This window comes from Pagrus pagrus, assembly GCF_965226575.1.
Source record: "Pagrus pagrus genome assembly, chromosome: 7".
Taxonomy (NCBI): Eukaryota; Metazoa; Chordata; class Actinopteri; order Spariformes; family Sparidae; genus Pagrus; species Pagrus pagrus.
The window spans coordinates 9,533,801-9,552,478 of record NC_140191.1 but is presented as its reverse complement, the minus strand read 5'-3'; the positions used below and the strand labels follow the sequence as shown (position 1 = coordinate 9,552,478).

Below are 18,678 nucleotides of genomic sequence, written 5' to 3'. Positions count from 1 at the left end.
TTTTTTAGCTGGGGCATTCACTTATACAAAAAGTTAAACAACTGTTGTGGGTATAGTTAGTTGGGAATGTCTCACTGATGAATGTGTGTACATTCATTGCTGCATAGTTTCTTTGCTCTCAAGACGATTATTCACCTGATAAACTATGCTCTTGAGCTGTATGTTCAGTGTCTCTCTGGTGTCAAACTAGTGGACATGCATCAAGTCGCTTGTTTGCCATGAGTAAACTACAAGGATGGCGTGAAGTGACAAGTCAAATAATAAATGAATTGCCCTTATACCTAAGATAAACAATAAAAGACATCAAGGCAAACATTAAAGTAATCAGTGTCTCTTTAATTTACAGTCTCTAAGAAAAAAAAAAACAGTAACAACACCTATTTAAAAAAGCAGTTTTCCCAAAGCAGGTAACCATTAAACAGTTAAATGTGAATCTCAATCTGTAGACCTATATTGTACAAGTAAGACCAGTTCACCAACAGCAAAGGCACATAAATGATGTAATCAATTGTTTGCCGAAAGAGTGGGCCTAATCCTCAATTTGAATAAAGAAATAATTGGACATATGCACTGAAAAATCATTCTTATTCTAGGATTAAACAAACTGTAATCCTTGTCCTTCAAACTACAGACCAAACAAATGCTAATTTTGAAACCTCTTTTATCACATTGTTGACAGTTCCACACAATTTACATAATTGATCAAATCATCATTGGCTGGAGAAAAGCAAATGAAAACACATCAAAGTCTGGTGATAAGAACAGATCCTGCTTTACAGACAAAGTCAAAAAACTACAATGAGTGTCTTTAGAGGAAAACATATATTCACTATCAATATTATACATTGATAAGTGGTATCCAAGATCAATCAAAGAGCTACTGTAAATTATAGAAATCTTTGTCAGCAAAATGTTTAATGAACGACATTCAATGTACAGGTAGTTACCCTTCTAATAACAGTCTCCTGCTGCTAGCTAGTACTGTAGATCTGTTGAATGTTGGGTAATGAAAGACTGCAGAGCGTAACCTTTGACCCCATACAGTTTGGTCCCATTTTCAGATCAGGGTCATTTGTCGAGTGCGGAAATTGGCTAAACGGTGATGTGTTCAATGTCAACATGAACTACAGTGTCGCTGTCATTCTAATCCAGACAAGACGAAGCTTAAAAACAACAAGCTTTTTTAAAAACTCATATTTGGGCAACCGGAGTTGATTTTACTGCATTCATCAGTACAACTATTTATCGTGTAGCCCACTCACAAAACATTGCTTCACTTGCACAAGAATAAGGCACAAGCTGATTTGAACTACCCTGCAATTTTCACTCTCTACTTAAAAATACAAATGCCATTAAGGAGTCGTTTTTCAATCATTCCTAGAAGATAAGTGTAAATACTACCAAAACTCTGCTCAAAAACATTCACTTTTCTAAAAAAAAACATGTAACATAGATCCGAATTCTTATGAGGAACAGCAGTTCACCCCGAAACAGTGCTTCTACTAGTTATGAGTTGTATCCTCATGTGGCAAATGGTCATATCAAGTCAGAGATAGTATCCTATGCTGAAGTGAAAGCATAAAAGTTTTACTAGTGATAGCTGAGTCTTAAAACATTTTAATCTGCATTTATGAATCCACTGTGGTGGATAAAATCGCTGAGTCGGATCCCATAACAACACAGAAGAAGAAAATTAAGATTTTCAGCACATTGCTTCACTGCTCAAGTATGCTCTCCATCAATTTCTCCGTCTTTATGGTCCTGTTCTGTCTCCTCTTCCTGCTCGCCACCTTGCTCCCCATTGACCTGGAACTTGTCATGGGCCCATTTGGGGCTGATGGTGTTGGGGCCCCCAGTGGCTTTGCGGATGATGAAACGTGCCCTACCACGCAAGAAGCTTCCCCGTCCTCGCCCTCGATTGTCCACCCACTTGAACTCTGTGTCCCCGTCTCTGTCATCGTGCTGAGAGAAAGATGGAAAAAGCATGGAGGTGTTAAGACAACAGCTGCAGAAGTTTGAAGTTTGAGCTTGATTAGCAACAACAACACCATTTGCTTGGATGAGGAGGCAAGTGTGGGAAAGAGATCAGCCCTACCAAGTAGTATTTTCTGCTTTTGGGAGTGTACTCTGGGTCCCAGTCTTCATTTTTTGGGTGTGCTGCCATGTTGGGTATGTTGTTACTTTGAGAACAGTTTCCCTGATAATTTCCTCTGTTCCAGCCCCTTCCACGAATTCGGACTTGCTGTAATTCCAGAAAAAGATGAGGAATTAAAAAGCAGCAAAACTATAGATGCACAGCAAACTATAAAAGTAAAATGTACAGTTGAACTTGACACACTCGTTGCTTGAAATTATTCTCCTCCATCAACCCAACATCCTTTTGTCAAACTTACAAATCCTCCACGTGGCCTTCCTCTTTCAACAGATTCTGGTGACTCCATCTGACCCAGTCGGGCTCTGTTAAAGCCCTTATCTTTGGGCTCAGACTTGCCATGGGGCACATCCTCTTTTTGAGACTTGGAGGACGAGGAAGATGAGGATGAACTCGAGCGAGAGCGCTTCTTCTTACTTTTCCTAAAAAGGAGAAATGATACATACAAAATCCTTCATGCCCAACTGTTTATCATGCAGGGCAGATGAGCAAAAATATTCTATATACTTAAGATGGTTTAAAACAAAACAAAGTACAGGACAGTTTCACATACTTTGATTTCTTGTGGCATTTGGAGGACTTTTCCACAGATCTCTCTTTACTAGAATCTGGGGACTCTCCCATATCTCTTCCCCGATCCTGATTAAAATCTCTTTCATGGGTGGAGTATTTTTTACGGCGCTCAATATCCAAACGAAGGTCCATTGGGTCCCCCTTCACTTTTTCCCCGCCGTCCTGAGCAAATCAAAACAGAGCACAACGTCGTGGACAGACTTTGGATTAGCATTGAGATCCTATCAGTCTACTCTGAGCCAAGCTGGTTTGATAACCCAATAGTAGGGCTGACCGGAATGCTTCGAAGCTTGGAAGCATGCCATGATAATCGACATTCAAATCAGTATTTGAATGCCCATCCAAAGTCCACTATCTGATTGGTTAGACATCATGAGTAATGGCCTATCAACGCTGAAGGTTACTGTACCAGAAATTGGAGCTGCTCAAGTGAGCAAGAGGGCTGTGTGTTGAAGGGAAGGCAGCAGATATTACTTAAGTTGCAATAAACATCTCAATGTTATTATCTAATACTGCCCACTTTCCCAGTTACACCACTAAAAGTGGAGAGTCATAGCCTACAGGATTTCACTCAATGGAGGCAAAAGGTACAGCTTTTAAGGGTCCAGTGTGTAGGATTTAGGAGGATCTATAGGCAGAAATGAAATATGATATTCACAATTACCTTGAATTAGTTTATAATCACCTGAAAATAAGAATTGTTGTGTTTTCATTACCTTAGAATGAGCCCTTTACTTTTTACAGAGGGAGCGGGTCCTCTTCCTCCGACTCTGCCATGTTTCTACAGTCATCCAGAGTGGACAAACCAAACACGAGCTCTAGAGAAGGACTTTTGCATTTTCGGCCGCCACTAGTGAAGGGTGAGTCGTGAGGTATTTCGTTGATTGCAATCCTCCGGCTTCACCACTGGAAACCACCAAATTCTTCACACTGGACCTTTTGAATCCGTCGCCCTGGTCAATCGTTGTGCCTCAGAGAAACACAGCGCGCATCTGTCTTGTCTATGTTTGCACAGAAACTCTGCATCAATATTTAGGGAAGTATTATTTAGAAGCAACAGCAGCAAACTACTAAACTGTAAAACTGGATTTCACACCATGATGGTTCAATTGAATTTGCAAGCACAAATGTGGTCCACGAGGAAGCCACCGTTCCTTAATTGTCACCGAAGCTTCGAAGACCAAAAATGGTATTCCAGACAGCCCTACTGTATAGGTCCATGGGTAAAGGGGGAAAAACCTGTGTACCAGCCAGCTGACATTAGTAAAACCAAGTGAATTTTCCAGTGCACTAAGGGTCAAAATGCGTCCTTTTGCATGTTTCTACAATTTGAACCATTCTCCAAAGCATATGTTTTTAGATAGATTTTCTGCCCTTGAGGCAGCTATTTAAATATGGTAGGAAATCAACTTCAGATAGGTAATTCATCACGACAACAGCTTTTATTTTGTGTCAAGGTTGTTGCAACTGTCAGAAGAGGTGTGTTTTGAAAACCTCCCTGGTGCATTCAATTTGCTTGAGGCAAAATCCAGTATCCGAGCCTTGGAGAAGCTGCTGCACAACAGGAACAATCAGCACCAGCATATTTCACCTCATCCTTGCTCTTTTTCTCTTCCATGTGTAACATGACTTCCAGCAGCTGATTTCCACACTTTGAACATCACAGCCTTAGCAACATGGTGCTTTCAGGTATCCTTAACCAAGTGTTTTCAAAACCATCCCTGAAGGCGCACAGTGATGCATTTACTATTTCAAACACGTTTCAAGTCACTGCAAGTTGATTATCTTACTGCACTGACAAGAACTGAAACCAATAGCTGCCTGGAAGGACGGAATTCAATCTAAAAACTTTTAGGTATGCTTTGGGAAATCGTTGCTGCTAACTATTGTAAAGTATACAGTATTCGTAGTTCTCTGTATGACTGGCAAAACCAGTGAACTCAATTTTATATACGTCAGCAGTATTTGCCTCATGTTTACAAAATGCTTGACCAAGTTTGTCCATGCACATTCATCATAATTGTAAGGGTTTACTCAGAAAGCATGTAAATCTAAGCACAGGTGCATAAAGGGCTTGCTGTTGGTTATTTCCGTTCTTTATTTTTTTAAAGAATACTTACGAAGACAATTGCTTCGAGTCCTTTGGCACAGTGACTTCCATTTCTGAACTTATAAGTTTCATTAGCCTTGGTCAGGCTTGTGCCCACAGTCTAACCATGTGTGAAGGCGATATATAACAAACAACCAAGTCAAAGTGCCTTATTTTTGCATTTGCGTCTCTCAGACTCTGCATCTCCCTTCAAGGAAAGCCACAGGCTTTAAGGGAGTGCAGTCTAAAGGCATCTGGCTTGCACACTGGTTTGCTGTTGTTTGTTTTTCCAACATACTTCATACAGCAAAATGTTCAGTCACCTTGTAAGTGCCATCCTCTGAGCTTTTCATCGCCTCAAAAAGTTGAGAGTGTTTCATAAAAGCTCTGGGTGAAACATCAATTCTCCTGCGAGAAAGAGACACAGTTAAGACAAGACAGTTAAATGCACATATCACAGGAACGACGGTGCAGGTGCCAAAACAACCAACTGTTAGCTTAACTGGACTGCGAGGACAACACAAAACAGAAAAATAGCAAAGAAAAATTGGTGGGAAAATAAAACTGACCTCCACCGAGCATGAGAAAAAATAAGCCAAGATAGATTGTTGATTTTCAGGTAGGAAAGGTGAGAGAAATACCTGAAAGCTGTTAAAAGAGGAGGTGAAGCCACAGCACACTGAAGGTGAGAGGGTCACTCAATAGGCGACTCTACCTGTGTATCTCTGGGCTTTTTCTTGGCTTCATCATTTCCCTCTCTGCAGCTCGTCTTTGGTACATGGTGAATCGCTCGTTTAGAGTCATTCCACAAGACGGAAAGTGCTGAGCTATACGGGGGGACAGTACAAACAGCTGTTAAAGTTGTTAATGCTCCTAGTGTCTCTTGCTTTTCCATCCAACTGTGATGCTGCATGAATTGAGCATTCCCATGGGCCAAATGCTGCAATCCATTGCAAGTTGGAAGTCGATAGTTCAGTCGGCATTCTGGACTTCCAGTCTAAATATTCCCATTGCATCTGCTCAGGAAAACATGGATGGCTGCAGCAAGTTTGTAAGGCAACCGATTTAATGGATTAGCACACTTGGAAAGATACTTGAGGAGTACGCTACAACGGAAAAGGAAACAACAGTTTTACAATAAAAAACATACATAAAGTATAAGTTCACCAAGAGTCCCCTATAAAACACGACACTGCTTTTACAGTGTAAACTGTGTGTTTTTTGTTCCACAGATTTTAAAGGCAACGTGGTCGTGTGTTGAGTAACTTCGATGTAGCTTGGCTTCCTCAGTATAGATAACTGGCCAACTTTGTTTCAAGATTCTGAGGTTGAACACACCTCAGGACATGTGGTGCAGAGATGAAGATCCTTTTAAACCTGGCACTAGGATGTACACTCTGCCTGCTCCCTTTGCTAGTGACGAGAGACTGGGTGAGACAACTGGAGGTTGCTGTCAAAGCGACAGTGGAAAACAGTGATGACTATAGTGGTGTGCTAATGAGCCACTCCTGCCTTACGGAAACTCCGAGGGAACACACACCTTGAATTGGAAAACACATATAACACAACCTCCCAAACACCCCCCCAAAACAACAATGTCATCGTATATAGCAATGTCTCACAGAGGACATGGTCATGTGCCAGCTCGGTCGACATCGCCCAGTCAAAGTGACAACTCACCTTTAATATGGTGAACGATGGTGACAATGTGTTGAGCAAACAGCTCAGACGGACTCCTCTGTATATTAGCATTTTGAACATGTTGAAAGATGGACCGGAACTCCTGATCCTTTTTTGAGGACTGCACAAGATCCTGAGACAACTGTCGCTCCTCAGCTAAAACATCAGAAGAGCTGAAAAAGAAATGAAAACGGAACCATGTCCTTCAATCATCAGTTTCCAGGAAAAGTGCTGCTACTGTTGTAAAGTCTACAGCTTGATTTAAAGATATGAAGAAAGACGAGGTACGGGACCAGAAACCACTATATGATGCTCACCTAATCAGACTTTCTCCAAGGAAATCCATTCTGACATTTACTTTTGCCTCCGGTTTTCTTGAGGACGGGAAAGGGGAGTCCTCACTCCTGATCATAAACATCTCTCTGTCAGAGTTCCTCCTTGGTGGTGGTGAGGGAGATGGGATGGAGGGAGATTTTGCCAGCTTCCTGGTTTTACCGCCCAAGTCTGGGGACAGTTCCTCAAATTTCCCTGCTAACTCTCTTTTGTTGAGAGCGGCAGCAATGGCCGCTGCTTTATCCTGCTTTCGACTCAGATATATGTCGTCTGCCATGGCGTCAAGGTCACTGTTGGCTACCTGTGAATTCTGCCATTTGCTAAAGCATTCTCCAAACATTTCTCGGGCTGAGTGAGTGACCTTGATCTTTGACTTAAAGGACTCGTCCTCATTGTGCCAGTCTTTCTGAAGTGACTTTGAATGAGACTTGACCATCATCTCCTCCTCTTCTTCCCCGTCAGCAGACAGAAAAGGAGAAGCTTTCAAAAAGCTGGTCAAAGACACTCCACCATCCTCTTTGTACTTTCTCGACACTGAGTCAGAGATAATCTTTGTGTTGCCGTTTAATTTCCCTTGCTCCATAACCACATCATTGGCTTCTGTGTTCTTGCCATTTTCCCAAGATTTTGCTTTTTTATTTTGCTCCTCCAAAAACCTAAAGGAATGACAAAGAGATAAAGAAATGCATCTCACTGGGCATGCGACGGCAAAAATTAAACTTACAGAAAACCAATTGATTATCTGACCAGATGTCGTCTTAGAGCCTCCACAAATATGATACTTGTAAGATAAGTATTATATCCATTAAAATAAAGACATATAAGCATAAGACATTTCAATGAAAATGTGAAGGCATTTAAGCAATAATTCATGACATATTATCTCTCTGTCTATAAATTTCGCACAGTTTTCTAAAACAATGCCAGGATTAATTTGAGAGGAAAAGTAAATTCTTACTTTCCGAAGGCAATGGAGATTGCTGTTTTATCTCCATCCAGGTATTCCTCATTGGAGAAGAAGTCAAAGCTGGAAAGCATTGGGTTTAGACCTTCACGTAAGGTTTTTTTTGCTGGGGAAGAACTACACACCTTCTGCCAGGAGGGGGCACCATTGCTAATGTCGTTGGTGGTTTTGGGGGAGGGACTGGACTGGTTAGTAGTTTGGCTGTTCTGACCAACAATAACAGGACTCGTTCTCTTTGGACTGATGCTGCAGTCTGTCAGGCTCTGCCTGTTCCCTTCAGTTTTCCCACCTTCTGCGCCTTCCTTGGCATCCCCTGCCAACACCCCGGCGAGCTCCACTGGCTCCCCATCTCCCCCTGCTCCCTTTAGGACCTCCTTGGAGACTGAGAGCTCCTCTTTCACATCTTTGGAGTTTTGGTTAGTGGGAAACAAGGCTTGCCTGCATTTGGGAGAGGAGTGTGAGGAGGAGGAAGAATGCTGCGAATGTCTGGATAGTGGCGAGGAGGATCGGTCAGAGTGGTGAGAGTGACCACGAGGGGGGCTTCCTGAGCGTTTCTGGAAGTTGTGAGAACGTCCTCGTGAATAGTTTTGCTGCTGCTGCTGCTGGTATTGTTGCTGTTTCTGAGGATTCTGCTTGTAATTCTTCCAGTTGGGGCGGAAGTTGTTGTTATTGTTATAGCCACCACCACCACGCTGGTAGCGTCCACGTGGGAAGAAGCCCCGCCCTCGGCCCCTGAAGTTGTACGGCCTCCGGAAGCCGCGGTGGTAGCCCCGGTACTCACGATTGTTCTGGTATCCCCTCGGATATTTCTTCTCCCGGTTGTGAGGTGGAGAATGAGATCTTGACCGTGACCGAGACCTAGAGCTGTGAACGAAAGCAAGGGGAAAAAGACAAGCACATAATCATTACTTAATTTACTAAACACTTTATTTAACTCTAAATCACAGCCTTTTAATTGAACACAGATAACATCTCTTTGATGCAATCGCAATGGCAAAAAACCCTCAAAAATGGTAGCTCTTAAAGAGGTTAGCATAAATGTTGCAATAGCATTAGTTACTAGAGAATATTTCTTCATTGAACTAAGCCTTGATGTTTTCACTCTTCTCCTGACTGGCTTTGGCAACCCGATCATCTGCCAAATATTGTCGAAAGTGCTGCCCTTTTCAAAACAGTTTCCAAGGACGACTTCTCAGATGGTTCTGTTTAAGAAACCATCTGGCATGCCAGGATGTAAAATTTGGGCACAGAGATTAAAGGGCACAGCTCTTACCAAGTGCGTCTCAGTTCTCTTTGTTTCCTACCAAGGAACATCACTGGAATACATACATACACACCTGGTCTGTATACCTATCCTGGTCTGTATTTCAAAGTATTAATGTTGGATTTTCTTAGAATAAAAGAACAAGAGAGTGCTGTAGAGGGCCGACACATAGACAACAATAATACCAGTACTACAGGAACACAAACTGTGAAATAAATCTTTGGGGCAGTAAAACCACAGCGATGACCACAGAAAACCAAACACAAAGAACAAAAAATACTACTTAGCAGATTGCCACTTAAATCAGTCTGTCAGGCTTTCTTTAAAGACTCCAAACATAACAACAAAGTCAGGCTAACCATTGGCATTACATATGGAAAAGACATACATAACACAAAACACGTGATACATATATAGATGTGCAGTTGCATCCAGCAACCATTTGTCATTTGGAATTGGCAACACAGGCTAGACTATAGTAGCCCACAAAAGTGCACTTCATGGAGATTTCAGTGTAGTGTTCAGCCAGCCTGCAGTGCCGGACTGGGCCACATGGTGGCTCTGCTGCACTTCTGATAAAAAGCTTTGGGGCTTTCTACCCTGAACCTTAAACACAGTGAACATTATAACCGTGATTCAATATGTTCTCTCCATCAAATCAATGATTGAATGAGCCCAGCATGCTCTTTTTAAGCGAACTGCATGTGAACACAACTTCTACAACTTTCCACTGACATATTTGAGATCATGACATTAACTTGTTCTGTTCTGTATTACTATGCATGCATTTTATTCTGCAACTACATCTAAAGCAACTTCTCTACAACTGTCAATAAATTATAAGCAATTGCTCAGCCAGTTTCCTTATTAGAATATTGAATGTAGACATGCAGAAATGTAAAGGTATACTTAAAATGTGCAATTACATAGAAAGCTGACCATATATTGCTGAGCAATGTTCAGATCTTTACAAGGCAAAGCTGTACCACGCTGCATGCAAACACATTAAACAAGCCATATAAATCACAGGACTCACCTATCGTGTTTTTTCATTGGAATACAGCGTGGTTAAAGAAAGCAGCGCACTGAGCAGCACTGCACACTCACAGCGCGAGCTACAGATACTACATCTCCTCTGGCCAGCTCTGGTGGAGCAGGGAGTCACATGGACCATGTGAGGGGGGGAAAAAAAGTCTAGTGGAATCCTTCGACTGCACTACATGGGCCGTTCAACCAGTTTACTGAGGCTTTATGAAACGTTCATTTAGACTCTATTTACTATTCTGACAGCAAAATACTGCAGATGTTGACACCTTTATGTGGGCTTAGTGTTATATTTCAGCAAAATGTACTAGCTTCTCTTATTAAACATACTACTTAAAGAAAGTCCAAAGTGAGTATTTTGTTGTACATCTGTGCCCCATTTAAGTACTGATGTGATGGTGTTAAAAGCAAGAAGACAAAGCTCCTCAATTGAAACTGTTTCAAGTTATTGTTTTGTGTTTGTGCGTGGCTTTAAGGTATTTTTTCCAGCGCGTCTTTGTTTATACACAACTCATGCAAATGTGTGCATTCAGGCTTGTGCAGTTCAGGCGTGACCACAGACCCATTTGCACACGTGCAAGGTGGGTTCAGGAAGAGCAAACCATTAGATTCCTTCCATGTCTCTTCTTTATGCTAATTTTAATACGTGCTGCGACACTGCCAGGAAACGAGCCGCCCTGCCATTTTATTGCCATGCCCACAGTCATTCTGCCAGAAACAGCAGAGGCATCAGAGTGAAGCCTCCCCTTTTTCTCCCAAATGCACACCATAGCCAGCAGATAACCCTCCAACCAAGGGATTTTTATTTAAGCGAGACCAAATGCTGCCCTAGTTAAACTATTTTCATAGGCTACTGAGGTAAACTCTTATGTAAATGCTTTTCCATGCAATGCAAACTGCAATAATAATCTTCGCTCCAGCTTAAGTAAGTTCACTAACCGGCAGCTGAACTCTTCCTCAAACATCAATTTCCTCTGGATACAGAAGCCGACTACAGAGTTTGGTTCAGAACCAAATCCATTAAACGCTCCAACAGCTCTGTCAGTTCACATGAGAACCAAAACGATAAAGTCCAGTGCAAGAGAAGGCCTTGCAGATAGAAATCAATAGATATGACGCTAACAGGAAATGCTGATTATAACCAAACACAGACCTGCTTGTTGACATTCCCTACTGTCACACATAAACAACATGCATATCTTCATGTATTTTACATGTCAAATCTTGGCAGCACCTGACATAACCAGTCTTTAAAGACAGGTGCAGACTTAATAGGTGGAACTTGACTGGAAAAAGAGCTGAGCAGGAAACATAATGATCAGTACTGATGTCTGTGCAACGGGCAGCACTTTGCCTGCTGCACCTGCTGCTTGTTTCTCTTTCCATCATGACTACTGACTTACATGGAGTTGTCATTCATATTTCAAGCTTTATACGTACTGTATAATACCTTTCAGTTCTTAGAGAATTATCAAACTTTGATTGGCAAAACAGGGGCATCTTCAACAGTCAAGTAAAATGCAGTTGATCTGGACCACAAAATCACAAAACAAGTCATTATATTGTTCAGAAAGGACAATTGTTCATAAAATGGACTCTACCCGTAGCGACGCTTCCTGGACCGGGATCTGGAGCGACTTCTGGAACGCGAGGTGGAGCAGGATCTTGAACGGGACCTGGAGCGGCTCCGAGACCTCGAGGCAGATTTTGTGGATCTGGACATCACTGCAGCCAGCCCACCTCAAACTGTCACACACAAAAGAGATGTACAACCGAGTTACAGGTTTGGAAAACGTAAGAAAAAAATAGAATAAAAGATGATTGGTTTTTCATTCACCTTTTCGAGGCATTGGCTGCATAGAATCGATATTCATCAACAACCGAATTAACAATTATCACAGAAGGAAAAATAAATTAATTAACAAGAGTCAAGAGTCAAAAAATCCATGAAATATAATATCCAACAGCGATAAGATGTGCTTCAAAAGCAGACTTAACACCAAAGCTGAGTGAAGAAATAGAACAGCTGTGAAAAAGTAAGACCTCGATCTGTGGAAGTGTTGGGTATCCAAACAGAACCAGTTTTATTTAGTCGCTGGTCATTTGCATAGAGGGCAGTCTTACATCAGTCATCTACTTTACTGTAGCCCTCTATAAACTACAGATAAATAGTTATCAGTAAGACACAGTACACCTTTTGTATGTCCTCCACTGCTACACGATAAATCAATGAAGATAATATTAAAAGCTGGTGACGAAAATGGTCATGAGGAAAAAAACAGAATGTTCTTCATCTATCTTGTATTTAATTCAATGATTAACCCACAAGTCTCACCAGTCTTCTCCAACCCTCACCACTAATACACAGGTGTCACCTTTTACGCAAAATTTTCCATTTACTTGAACACTTGTGAACTCCACCCACGACCACTGAGAATGTGTCAAGAGAAAGTTACAGGTGTGAACAGCTGCGGCTTACAATATATAACAAAAATGATCATTTTGAGGAAGCGATTAAAGAGTATACTATATTCTTGGCTCCATAAATGCAAAGCTGCCAAATGTACTTTTAAACCACCTTAAACAAATGCAGAAGTCTGTACAGTAGGTGAAGACGAGTGTAATCGTATCTTTGCCTGGTTGTTTTTATACGTCTCTTCGTTTGTTATTAAAGCGTTGGTTAATGTTAAACCCAAACCTGACCAGTCCTCAGTTAAATAGTTAAAGTCACCATCAGCCCGGTAGATTGAAGAGCAAATGGTGCATTTTTCTCTGTTGCTATTTCACCATATTTGCTTGTGGTGAATGATCTGCTACCAGAGAGATGCTCACTTGGGACTGCACGCTCTCTGCACACAAGTGTGCTTTCAACTCGAGAAGTTGTTCTCTTGACTCCTCCACTGCTTCACTTGTACAATCCGCAAATTATGCTACAGTTTCTACAGTAGGGGCATCTACAGTTGTTCTTTCCAAGGTCCACATGGCATTATCTGTGACATATGATCCTCGGAGTACAGTAAATGCCAGGGATCAAATGATTGATCTTTCATTATGAGAGTCATCTTCAGGGACTTTGGAAGGAGGAAATTGCAGACTGCACATGACAGGGATTTTGAAAAGCTGTGCACGCTATCACATGGTGGTCCAAGTGTGTCTCCTTTCCAATATTTTAAAGGGTATTGAAGTGGATCCCCCGCCTCCTCCTCCTGCTCTGTGAACTTCCCACTCTCCTCAGTCTTGGCAGCCTGTTGTTTTTGGCTTTTGGAGAATAATTTCCTGAAGGACCGGCCTCACCAGATTGACAATTTAGCTTACTGTGCACATTTGGAGAATGGCATTCAGATGTGCCCCTACCCAGCATGAGGCAGCTAAACACCAACATAAATAAACTGTCACAACCTTTTTAATTCTGAATAAGTTAGCCCTGTGGGAAAATCTTGAGGAGAAGTTTTATTCTCAGTTTGTTATAATAGCTGTAATAAAAAGTTTCAAACTGGCACATCTGTGTTTAGGATATTTTCATATGGCTGAAAATAGTTTCCATGAAACTTTCGAAAGGGTTTCAGCAGAAACTTTAAACAAAACACCTATACTGTAGACAGCTAAGGTTTCCAAGCTCACTGTTACATTTTAACAATTTTAAAAAGTATGTATTTTTTACTTAATTGTTTCTTTAATTTTGTATGTGCTATAAAATCCTATAAATCATCTTATACTGTTACTCGACATTATTTTAAATGAGGACCTTCTCGCCATGATATTTCTAGTTTAGAGGTGCAATATGTAAGAATTTTAGCTCAAAACGTTAAATCGTTAAAATCATCTATGTATTGTGTTGAAAAGATATCTACTGTAGTTAGCATGCTAACCAGCTAGCCCCTGGCGAAGAAACCTCTTTCATCCGGTGGTCCAAAGCTCCTGTGCTAGTGGTCAAACACAAACACTCCCCTTGTAGTCCACTAGCTACATGGCTAAGTGAGCTAACAAGCTAACAGTAGCTGCAGTCATGGATGCATGAAAAGTACACAGTTAGCAGCAGTTGGCAGTTATTCCTGCCCCTATTTGTCTCAATGTATGAATTCAAGGTAGCTACTTCTTAGGTAGTGCACCTTTTTAAATCAAGGTGATATATAAAACTGCCCTATTTTTCACAAAGTGCGACTGTATGTATATTCATATTATATATTTATACACTTTTATTTTGTTATATCTTCCATATTTTTCCATTTTAATTGTTACTTGACATCATTGTAAATGAGGCCCTGTCCTCAATGACTTTGAGTTGAAATAAAGGTAATAAAAATGTATATGCTATACATAAAAAAGTGGATCTGACGCTCTGTCCTTGCCTCCTGCACACAAAATAGAAACTATCTGGGACAATTGAACGGTGGTATCAGTTTCAATGGCCTCTCCCTGAACACTGGATTGATAACCAGCTGCAGCTGTCCCTGCTCCACACTGTGTGGTCGGCAGCCTAATCACTGAGATTTCAGCCTGTCTAAAGGGCCGTGGTACTGTAAGTCCTCTCTTTAATCACTCACTACTACATGTGCGCACACAAATGCAGTTACTGACACACGTGCACACAAATGCACTAACTGCAATGTCTGCTTTCTCACTTCCACAACTATTAATACCATTACACTTGTCCACTAAGAACCAAATCCTACACTCGATGATGGAGTCAAAAACTGCAGCACAGTGCCAAAAAAACAACTTCAGTCTTCCTGGTTTCAGTGTCAGTTCATTGATTTATCATCTAGGTCTCCAATGTGTGCAGGTTGCAGGATTTGGGGCAGAAATGGAAGAAATTTGATATATTATTCATAGTTATATTTTCATTAGTGCATAATCACCAGAAACTAATTTGTTTCTTGTTTTTGTTACCTTGGATTGGGCCTTTTATATCTACAGAGGCAGCAGGCCCACTTCCATGAAGTCCATCATGTTACACTATCAAGTTTCTATTAGATTCCAGTCTGCAATTGCCGGATATTAGAATCAGCTGATACACACACATTTTTTTGCAATGATCCTTCAAATTTGGTTATCAAACATTTTTGTGTCCAAAAGAGGGATGGGTCATGATTTTTGGTTCATGCAACTATGGTTTTGTGTCTTGTTTTTACCGGTGCCTGGAAATAACGCGATCCAGGTAAAATCGTCACAAAGTTCCCAGTGAGTATTGAATAGCATCTTTGCTTGAAATGCCCACCCCCAGTCCAAAATATGTAGCTGAGGCAGTATATTTTACAGTTTAATGTTGACCTTTATAATGTGAAATGGCATCAGTGCACTGAAGAAGTAAACATCACCTAAGCATCTGTTTCTGCATTATAATCTCCAAAAAAAAGTGTTCATGTTGGCACATACTGGACCAAGTATACGCCGATACCGATATATCTGCTCTAGGTTCTACAGCAGCCCCGAAGGGCCGACCAAACACTGGCCACCGTCAGGGAAGGTGAGAAGAAGGGTGTTAAGTTGGTTGCAATCTGCAACCACGCTGCTAGATGCCACTAAATCCTACACACTGGACTTTAAAGAGTTTGGGATAATCAAGCCCTCATAAAATAGAGAATTCTGCTAATTATAATTTATTAACCATTGACAACTTGGGTCACCTCGAAAAAAAGGAACACAGTTTCAACAGGAACAACATGTAGGCTACAACTAGAAAAGCAGGTCTTTGTACAGTAGGAAACAGTTGCAGGAAATAACTCAAATGAACTGAACCGTAGAGAGTGTGAGGAATATATATATTATTAGACTGATAATGGTTCTCGCATGGGTAGAAGTTCACGGCTGTGCAAACGCAAACATGATTCGGGGCGGAGAGCGACAGCTGTGTAATCCTCATCACCTGTTTGTTTCATGTAACGGCAAAAGTAGCTCTGATCAACAATGGTCCCGGCAACTCGATCCGTGGGCTCAAAGCGTACGAGTAGAAACACTCCACTCAATCAACCGCCCTATCATTAAGACTGGGATGCCACAGTGGCAGCTGGAATCACATTTGCTATCTATATGTGCCCCTGAGACACCCCGCTCGCTATTTCAGAAAAGCCACAGCAACTGTCATTGGCACAATCTTTGCTTATTGAAATGTTGCAGTCCCTCTTAGTATCCCCTCAAGACTCCTCGCATGCTGAGGCGGTTAATGGATAGCAAAGCCGCTGGCTCTTCTGTTGGAGATGAGATAAACCTTGCAGCTTCCTTCATCATGTGTTAGTGAAGTCTGATTCACTCGGTTGTCTGAAAGAGTATTAACTGTCTTTGTTTGTCTTTAGGGAGCTACTGTAACGGCTAGGAAGACAAATAGATGATGTCATGCAGATTTTCCTGCAACATTATCCTTCACTAATCACTTGCAGTGATGGATGAGAATACCGTTCAGCTTAGTGTTGAACTTGCTGGTTGACAACATGATCCCGGTTTAAGCAAACGTTCTGCTAACTAAGGCAGTCCAACATCACTCTCATCTCTGTTCTGACGACAATAGTCAACAGTTCGTAAAAGCAGCGTTTGACACTGTACGGTGTATGTGAGGCTACTTTTTCCTGGAAAATGGCCTACAGCAGAGTGTCACTGAGGCATCCTCGCACCGACATGCTTCTCAGCCGTCTGTCATCACCACAGCTCTGCTGCGTACGGGAGGGAACTCATCAGCTCAAGGTCCTCTCTATTTTGGTCAGCTGGTAACAGCCTGGCAAATGATGAGTTACAGCTTTAATGTTTCCAGAATGCGTAGAGTTGTTTGTGTTTTCCAGAGCCTCAGAGTCTCCGCGTGAAGCTGGAGAGGCACTTGGTGTTTATTGTTAAATATGGGTGGCATGTTGCATAACCAGAATACTTTCCTTTGCGCTGAAACGACAGTTGATTTCATTAATTTAGGAGTGCGAGCTGGCACAAAGGTGAGGAACACTGATGTCAAGCCATTTTAAGCCATGTGCACCAGCAGGTTGATCAGTGCCTCCCCACGAAGACAGTGAAAACAAAACTGAAGATGTTGTGGTTGTTAACTTAATAGTGGGCACGCCTTTTCATCGTGTGTACTTTTGAGCAGCTGGTATTTGTAAAAGAGGCTCGACCTCAACCAGGATCCTTCAGCTCAACAGGAAATTGCATGATAGTGTTTTCAAACCTTTTTTTAAATTTTTTTTATTCACATCACTGGTCCCCAGAAATAGATTGACACTGAACCACAAAAACCCCATTTAGATAAGAATTTACAGGAAACTAGCATCTAAGAGATGATTCTCGTTGCTATATGTGACTGTTTTTAGGCTCGGTTCAAGATTGTAGCTGTTTACACGAGGTGGAGGGACAACTGGGTGAAACCTGCAATCACAACAGTCATTCTGTCATTGGGCTGACCACTAAAAGCAGCAGTCATAGAGCTGGTGAAATCAAACATCTCATTGTACTGAGGTCCTCATTTAGTCCTCCGGTGGTCCTGGGGGGGGGTGCACTTTGGAAATCAGTGAAGCACTGAGCAATATTCAAGATATAAATGTTGACTAACAGACTTATTATAAGCCTGTGAGCTTCCAGCAGGGGAGTCAACCCTCACTTCACAGATATTTCCACTACACTCAAAAATGGCACCAAAGAAAGGCACTTAGTCCAAATATATCAAAAGCAGTTTTCAGGTCCAGGATGGGTTGGACTGAGCATCCTGTGCGTAATGACGCATCAATCAAATCGGGAAAATGACAAATCTATCAGACACTTAGCTTCACATCAGCAGAGCATATAGTAGCTCTGTAGCCTATGAGTAAGCAGCCTTCTGGCCAAAGCTTGACTCTTTTTCCACACTGTATATGTGGCCAGAAATAGCCGCATTTTGCTGAAAAAAAAACACTTTCTGGCGATAAATGATCCTTCCGCTGCGCAACTTTCTTTCAAACGACAAGTCCATTGAAAACACATTAGTTTCTATTCATTTTCACTTTCCAATCGGATAATTGCCCCAGAATGGAGAGGATGAGAGCAAAGTAAAGTACTCACCGGTCGGCTCTGATGTTCAGTGCTGCCGCGTCACATTCAGGCACCGCGGCGTGATATCGCAGAAACGAGTTAAAGACACTTTCTCCTGCTCTCTCCCTCCCTGTGCGTCTCTGCTGTTGTGCCCAGTTTATGTCAAGTGTGTGCGTGTGTGTATGTGTGTCTGTGTGTCAGTCGGCGCGAGTGTTTAGAGAAAGGGGGTGTGACCGCTCCGTGCGGCTCAGAGGTTCAGATTTCCTTCCGCCTTCTCACCGCCGTCTGTCTAAACACCTTGGCTGCGCGGCAGTGAACGGGAGCGCGGTTCAGTAAACTAATCCCTGTGTTACAAGTACAAAAGGCGAATAAATCCGCCGCCCTGTAATGACATCATTCTGTGAAAGTCACTGTAGTAACTGTGGTCTAAAGGGAGCAGCTACCGGAGATACTGTGTCTGTCTCCACAGTGGTGTCAAGTGATGTTCATTGTAGTGGCAGTCTGGAACTGGTGCTTCTGGCTCCCCAACAGCTAGTGAACAACACATTTGTTGTACTAAGGTCCAGTTTTTTTATTTGTGCCTTCACATGCTGCCT

At 41.9% G+C, this 18,678-nt stretch overlaps 1 protein-coding gene across 2 annotated transcripts; it reads right to left on the bottom strand.

The window, feature by feature from the left end:
• Positions 1-315: 315 nt before the first annotated feature.
• Positions 316-18,319, bottom strand: thrap3a (thyroid hormone receptor associated protein 3a). 2 transcript variants are annotated; one of them, XM_084358279.1, is made up of 11 exons: positions 18,113-18,319; positions 11,701-11,845; positions 7,786-8,655; positions 6,812-7,483; positions 6,495-6,667; positions 5,530-5,641; positions 5,138-5,222; positions 2,706-2,887; positions 2,394-2,574; positions 2,096-2,242; positions 316-1,962 (listed from the first exon to the last, which is right to left on the bottom strand). In XM_084358279.1, the coding sequence occupies exons 2-11, from the start codon at positions 11,820-11,822 to the stop codon at positions 1,723-1,725; spliced, it is 2,784 nt and encodes a 927-aa protein (XP_084214405.1). In that variant the 5' UTR covers positions 11,823-11,845; positions 18,113-18,319; the 3' UTR covers positions 316-1,722. The 2 variants fall into 2 exon arrangements, with proteins under 2 accessions (XP_084214405.1, XP_084214406.1); XM_084358280.1 differs by lacking the exons at positions 11,701-11,845; positions 18,113-18,319 and adding an exon at positions 10,092-10,183.
• Between the last annotated feature and the right edge of the window lie 359 nt (positions 18,320-18,678).